The sequence below is a fragment of the Branchiostoma floridae genome, chromosome 14 (genome assembly GCF_000003815.2).
Source record: "Branchiostoma floridae strain S238N-H82 chromosome 14, Bfl_VNyyK, whole genome shotgun sequence".
Taxonomy (NCBI): domain Eukaryota; kingdom Metazoa; phylum Chordata; class Leptocardii; order Amphioxiformes; family Branchiostomatidae; genus Branchiostoma; species Branchiostoma floridae.
In genome coordinates, this window is record NC_049992.1 from 20,487,151 (window position 1) to 20,495,061 (window position 7,911).

Sequence of the window (7,911 nt, forward strand, 5' to 3'; positions counted from 1 at the left end):
CTGCGAGGTTCTGAACCCCATCCTCACCATGATAAGGTTTTTCCTCCGTATGTGCTCCTTGATGGTATTCTAAACTGTTTTCACTTGCTGTCTGCTCGTCTCCCCATTGCCTGCATCTCTGTCACTTAAAACTTCAACAGGAGACCCATCACCGAGCTCCAGGGGAACACCAGTAGGAGACCCACATCCTGCCTCAGCCATGGCTAACCTAATGGACACAAATTTAAATGGATGAAATTTGACAAATAAGCCGAACTTTATCTGTTAAATCTTTATCTCCATTACTGAACATTTCATCAAACAACTGTCAAATGCAAAATTAATTTCCATCTTAATATTAAAATCTGCCCAGACTTCCCTTACCGCCCCCTCCCTCTTTAAAATTTTTCCTTCAGATTTTGCATTGAGTCCATTCCTGAATTCCACAAACCTTGTCCTCACATGTATCACCTGAATATTCGTTTCCCCTTTCTCTTCTAACATTGTTTCGATTGCCGTTTTGTTACATTTATAATACTATGATGCTAACTTAATTTAGTTGAACTGCCCTATCTTTTGTACCGTAGGACTTGGCGTGTGACTTCGCCCCCCTCCCCACATCTATTTCGTAACCTCGAAAAGTGACACATATTATCTTAATGCGGCCCATACACCATAAAAATGACCTATACAGTCTTTGCTACACGATAAGAGCGTTATTTTTAGTAAATTACGCGTTCTTACCTGTTCCAGTGTTGATTTTTACCTCCACACAATCTTCCGATCCTGCAAGCGTTCGTCTGAAGCAGCAAGGGGTGAAAGGTTAACTATCTGAGGGTCAAAGGTCATTTTGTGTTCCTTATTACCCATTTCATGTGCTAAATCCGCTGCGGACATGACAGAAGACACTTCCTTTCGGTTTTCTCTCTTTCCTTCTCAAAAAAAAAATGTACAAGGATTATCATTATAGCCATAAGGAATTCTTAGTCTATCGTCTGATATATACATCGTCAAAGAAAAAATAATTATAAAAGATTTGACATTTTATGACCGACACAATAAATCAAATGTTTCAAACAAAACAAAATATACTGTAACTTGTACTTTTAATAACACCATCTCTCACTTTCTATGAATGGACATATCTTGAATTAACCGATCTACATATAACACCCATTGGCATAATACCGGCAGTAATACTTATACCGGCAAATGGCATAAACGATAAATTTTCGGTGATCCACTAGCACAGCAACAGTAATTTCCAAGGTATGCACACTTCAGACATCCACGTATTTCACACATTTTCAAAAAGGTTTCGAAAACAGTGCATTCGAAGACAACGAGGCTAAAAGTTTTCAGTTCATCTTCGGGACAGGCGAGCTCGTCGTGGGACGAACACACTGTCCATCGCAAGATTTGTAGATAATAATCACATGTGCTCAGGGCACAAGACGAGCATGATTCAACAGCAATTTTGAATTTCTTTTGGTGACCAACAACTCGTGTAAAAGGGTGAAGAACCGTTGCATTATCGCCCGGATCTACGGCTGAATTGGTCAAATTGAACGTACGCCGCCATTTACCCGCCATTTTTAATGCTACGCCAGCAGTAAAGTTTTACGTCAGAGCGGTTGTGACGGACCAAAAGTAAATGAAAATTCTTGTCAGTATACGCCAATTTTCTCATGACTTTTTGTATGCTCACGCAGGTTTTTGTTTTGTGCAATTACTAACAGGAAAGGAAGGATGTGTAAAGGTACAAAGCGGCAGTTAATTCTGCAGTGTTTCGTTCTGCCGGTATTATTGCACCCCCTTCCAACCACGCGCCCGTTCTCCGTGCAATTCCGCGGCGTGTTCCAATTACGATATTATGTTTTTAGCAGGACAAGAGAGACAAAAAAAAACATACACAGAAGAAGTGGCAAAGGTAAGCTGTAACAGCAACATGTAACTGGAGAAAATGATGCGTTGATCATTTGCCAAATTAGTATTGCTTGAGAAATTTCAGTAAACCTGCCGGTATTATGCCAATGGATGTTAGTCCATGTTATCTATATCTGTTATTACAAACATGCAAGTCACACAACTACATTATCTACTATTCATACAAACTACGTTTCATTTAACACAATGATCACTAAATATTTTTAAAATGTTTAACACAGGTTCAGCATAATCATCAATATACTATTACATATTCAATGCCGGCGATACTAATATATGGTGTATGATTTATAGGTTAGTGAAACAGTGTTTAAATAATCACCATAGTCTCTCATTTCAAGCTACATTGTGCACCTGTCATTCTGATTGAAGCTCAAAAGTTCAAGGATTATGGCACAAAGTTAGCTGCTTAAGAATTCCAGTCACCTCACGTGCGTTCTGATCTATGTAACATGACTTAATTGGTGCCTAATTAGGCGGTAGAGATATGTCATTTGACCCATTAGTTATTACCAACAACATAATTGTGAACTATTATGAAAATGAATCTGACCTGTGAAATTGTACGACCAGCACCACACTGTGCCACCTACCACACAAGAGACAATGGAATGGAATTAGAATGGAATCAAACTTACTTACGACTGGCGTGCAATAAGTAATGGTCCTGACCCACTTCCAGTTGTCTGATCTAAATGAAATTTTGTATGTGTAATAATTCATATCTCTATGGGTTATGTTGCAAAAGACAGCTCTGAACTAATTGTGGTTTCTGATTTACTTGTGTTTGAACTTAGTCAGGTGCGAAATGGACCAGGTGTGAAATGGAACCAGTTGAGTGTCGCGCAGTGATCCGGTTTTTGTATTTGAAAGGACGCACACCAAAGAAGACTTTTGATGAAATAAATGAAACTTATGGTGATGATGCCCCATCATATGACCTTGTAAAACGCTGGCATCCTGAATTCAAACGTGGCTGGAAGTCTGTGGAAACAGCTCCCAGACCTGGTCGTCCCGCTTGTGCCATTGATGAGGCATCAGTTGGAGGACCAACCTGGGGTGTCCTACAAAATCGGTGTCCAGAGCTGCATCAAACGATGGGAGAAATGCATAACTCTGGGTGATTCCTATGAAGAGAAAGACTAATAACTGTGCCAAGTTTCATTAATCTCCTGCTATGGGAAATGGGTCAGGACCATTACTAATTGCACGCCCCTCGTATGTTCACTAATAAACCATGTGCTTACATATCAGACATCACTGAAAATACATGTCACATAGGCACACTTCACAAGAATGTGTACTTTTATCAAACTTTATTTTCACTAATTAGTTAATATGTTCTTACATATCAGCCATTAATAACTAAAACAACATTTCATGTCACAGAAGCTCACTTCACAAAACAAGATCAATGCCCCAATTTAGTCATATAGCATGGTATTGTGTTCTTCTAACATGCATGTTGCAACAAACGGTATATTTCTACGAGTAAATGCTTTCGTTGTAGAGTTATTCTTCCACCGACTACGCAATCAGATTTTGACATGAGTGTTCATTACAGCCAGATGACATACATCACTGATACGCTGTCTGTTCGGATAAAAGACAGTTTTTAAAAATCTTTTGAAATCACATTACAAAGCTAAAAAAATGTGGTGTTTTTGCTAGGGTGTTCTACAATGTTTATCCAAGAAGATGTTTTGTGTGCTGCAGAATATAGTCCCGCTGGTCATATTTGTAGAGTTTCCCCATTTATGAATTTTCATATTTTCGGCAACGTAGACTTCCGAGCTGTCCTGTTCTTGACCCTCGAGTAGGGTTTCTCAAACTTACGCATGGCAAGACGTTCCTTTAAGAAGCAGAAAGTCACAAAGTCAGGTCAAACTTTCAGAGGTTCTCTCTTGGGTGGGTTCTCATCATGTGTAGGGATAAGGCAGATTTTTACTTGTACTGTACCCACATCCCTCACACATGTAGGGCTTATCACCAGTATGCTTTGCTAGATGTCTGTCCAAGTTGTATTTTTGCGCAGCAGAAAAGTCACACTGGTCACACTTGTAGGGCTTGTCGCCCGTGTGAGTCCTCATGTGTCTGGATAAATCGGACTTCTGAGCTGTTCTGTACCCACACTCACCACACATGTAGGGCTTATCACCAGTGTGCTTTGCTTGATGTCTGTCCAAAGTAGATTTCACTGCAGCAGAATAATCACACTGGTCACACTTGTAGGGTTTGTCACCCGTGTGAGTTCTCATATGTCTGGATAAATCGGACTTCTGAGCTGTTCTGTATCCACACTCACCACACATGTAGGGCTTATCACCAGTGTGTCTGGCTAGATGTTGGTCCAAACTCAATTTATGTGTAGCAGAATATTCACACTGGTCACACTTGAATGGTTTTTCAGTCGTGTGTGTTCTCATGTGTTGGGATAAGTGACACTTTTGCTTTGACCTGTAACCACACTCCTTACACATGTATGGCTTATCAGTAGTGTGTTTGGGTAGATGTCTTTCCAAATTGCCTTTTGTTGATGCAGAATAGTCACACTGGTCACACTTGTAGGGTTTTTCACCGGTATGAGTTCTCATATGTTGAGACAAATGAGACTTCCGAGCTGTCCGGTATCCACACTCCCCACACATGTAGGGCTTATCACCAGTGTGTTTGGCTAGATGTTGGTCCAAACTGGATTTTCTTGAAGCAGAATAGTCACACTGGTCACACTTGTAGGGTTTGTCATCAGTATGTGTTCTCATATGTAAGTATAAGGTAGATTTTTGAACCGCTCTGTAACCACACTCCCCACACATGTAGGGTTTCCCATCAGTGTTTGCTTCCGGATGATTGACCAAACTGGTTTTGCTCGTTGTTGGCTGGTTTTTGGCTTTGCTTGCATCATTGTATAAAACACCAGTAGGATACTTCTCGCTGAAACGCTGGTAATCAGCAGTAGGAGACCCATTACCTGCCTCTGCCATTGTGTACCTAATGGAACAGAAAATATCAGAAAGGATTAAATAATCAAGCCTAACAAGCTATTTATGGTTAGGTGTTGTTTCCTTTTACTGTTCGTTGTTTTAAACATACTAGTCAAGTTCACCACAAAGAGACAGGATGTGGTATAGATGATATAAGTAATGTATTCATTACAAGGATTAGTTTATCATATCCTTACAGCTTCCATAAGCTTTTGTGACTGGCTCCAGCTAGCTCATAGTAAATCACCCGTCATAAAAGTGCCATTCACTTTACAGTAGAGCCTCCCAATAACCTAAGTGCCTTTAGTGGCATCTTGAGTAGATTTATAGGTCGCCTTTCCAATAGACTAGCCGTTTTAACCCTCAAACACCCGAGTGGGGTCCATTTGGACCCCAGGCGTACATTTTGAAGTGCCATTTGAACATTTTTGATCTGAATAAAAAATCCTTCCGTGACTTTGTCAGTCAATATGTCTTATATCTTCTCCTATGTTTTCGCAAAGATTGGTACAATAATGTGGAAATTATAAAGAAAGTTTGTGTTCAGTCCCTCTGGGGTCCAAACGGACCCCAGCAAAAATGTGCAGTTTTTAAAACAAACTTTGGAGGCCAACTCCTTAACCACTTACAGTATGACTACCAAACATTCAGACAATAATAGGAATGTACACCTAAATCATCACAAAAATTTCCGTGTCATCAACATGTAATGTGACGACATTATGACGTCATTTGCCTAATCAGGGCGGCCATCTTGGATTTTGACCAATGACGTCATGGAATTAGCATAAATTAAAAATTTTCTGTCATGAAAATTACATTGAATTTCATAGAATTTAATTGTTGTCAGAAAACAGGTGTAGTTTACCAAGAAAACCTTGTTTAAGTTGAAATTGTCAAATTTTGGCAAAAATTTGCATAATTGGTATCTCATTATGTTTGTCTTCACTTACGCTACCTACATACCAAAAAACATGATGATCCGTCAACATCTTCATATTTTCTCATCAATTATGCAAATGAGGCCATCATTTGCATAATTGATATCTATCGACATTTCTCTCCTTCCCAGCTACATATGTGACAAGTTTGAAAGTCCTATCATGGAATGCAGTGGATTTATAAATTCTCCTCATTAATTATGCAAATTAGCTGTTGATTTGCATAATTAGTATACCATTATGTAAGTCATCACTCATTCTATCTACATACCAAAAATCATGACGATCCGTCAACACGTTGTAGAGTTATTCTCGTCCAAAGTTTGAGAGGAAACCGGCGCCTGCAGTTCTAAAAAAAGCCGCTAGGGGGCCCAAACTCACAGCACTTACTCTCTGCCTCGAGGGCTATCCACCACTCAAAAATCATGATCACAGCATGTCCAGAACAGGGGAGATCAAAAATTGAGGTTCTGCTGCAGTACCTTAGCAAGCCGCCAGAAGGCCCATTATCGAACTTGACCTTCGTTTTCCCGAACCCTACCCACCTACCAAATATTATCGGGATTCATCCAAGACTTCTTGAGTTATGCTGTTAACACACACACACACACAGACACACACACACAGACTCACAAGCCCAAAACATAACCTTAGCCATTCTGGCAAAGGTAAAAAAAGGTCGGGTGCTTGAGGGTTAAAGAAGATCTGTTAAGTCTTACAGAAACACATTCATAATCCAGCCCCCCGATCTCCGTCTTGATACTTGCTACATGCAACCTAACAAAACGGGGTGTCTGCTACACCTCCAGCTACCATAGTGACAGCTAGCGGTCTGGCCAATTTACTTACCATATCTTTTGGAGAAGAAGAAGCGGTAGAAGTAGAATACACGAAGCAAAAACAATGTTTTCTTTTGTTAACGTGAAGGTAAAGATGACCCCCTCCCCACCCCTATTTTCGCTACTCCGAAAAATATTTCATTTCGCCCAAATTGTAGCTCATATAACACAGAAATGACCTCTACCCCCTTTGGTTCATGATAACGTAGTCATGTTGTGCGTAAATCTCGTTCTTACCTGCTTCCAGTTATGATTATTACCTCCGCACAGTCTACAAGGGGTGACAGAAACTGTGAGGCGAAAGGTCATGAGAAACCTGCTTACCCTTTATTGTGTAGAACGTTCCGCCTACACTATTGAAAAAGGTGCATGCCCGTTTTATGTAAATCTGAATTTGGCACCTTAGATGGTAGCAAGTGATAGTGTTTCAGTTGGTTTCACCTATACATATACATACACCACCACCCAAGGTTTGAAGTTGGTAATACAGCATGGATGAAATTTGTCGCTAAGAGGTGAATAACTAAACATCGTCTTTGTTCACCCCACGTGATGTTCTGAATTCCCTTGACACGCCACCTTTCTTCTTCTAATTCATTAATTGATTAATTCATTCTTTCTTTCATCTGTTCTTTCTTTGCGTTCGACAAAGTCTTAAAGGTTAAAAAGCTGGAAGACATAAGACCGCACATGGGTCGATTACTGATCACATTATCACAGCATAAACGCACTTGGAAACTGTGAGATGGCTTATTGTCAAATATCAAATAGGGCACGTGCAGATTTGTTTTACTTGACTGTTTTATTCCGTCAAACGTTATAGTATTTACATTTAGACACTGAATTACGCTCCAATTTATAAATATAACATTATTTGAATACGGCATCATTTTTTAAAAACCGGTAATGATAAATCTTTGCTACTTTGCTACTGGTTACAAAATCACACTATTACATTTTCAACAATTGGCTGCTTGTATTGGTACACTAACTTCAAATCATTCCTTGTAAATAAATCATGTCGAGTAATAAAATCAAGGTTATTCAGGGATGACTTTACTACGATAACGTGTAAATCTACTAATATTTGCCTTACGTCGATGAAGGTTAGACATTCAGGTAATAAGATAAGCCCAAAAGTAGTTTGGGTTTGGAGACGGTCAGACGGTACATCTGGCTGGCATCCACCAGTTTTCGTGGTCCTCTATGTATAATGAAGAT

At 39.7% G+C, this 7,911-nt stretch overlaps 1 protein-coding gene across 1 annotated transcript; it reads right to left on the minus strand.

Annotated features, from left to right (window-relative positions):
* Nucleotides 1–3,242: 3,242 nt before the first annotated feature.
* On the minus strand, nt 3,243–7,015 carry LOC118430608 (zinc finger protein 525-like). The gene is made up of 2 exons (XM_035841582.1): nt 6,928–7,015; nt 3,243–4,917 (listed from the first exon to the last, which is right to left on the minus strand). The coding sequence occupies exon 2, from the start codon at nt 4,908–4,910 to the stop codon at nt 3,846–3,848; it is 1,065 nt and encodes a 354-aa protein (XP_035697475.1). The 5' UTR covers nt 4,911–4,917; nt 6,928–7,015; the 3' UTR covers nt 3,243–3,845.
* Nucleotides 7,016–7,911: the final 896 nt, after the last annotated feature.

Excerpts from the sequence above, each read along its gene's own strand:
- LOC118430608 (XM_035841582.1), bottom strand. The coding sequence starts at position 4,910 with ATGGCAGAGGCAGGTAATGGGTCTCCTACTGCTGATTACCAGCGTTTC.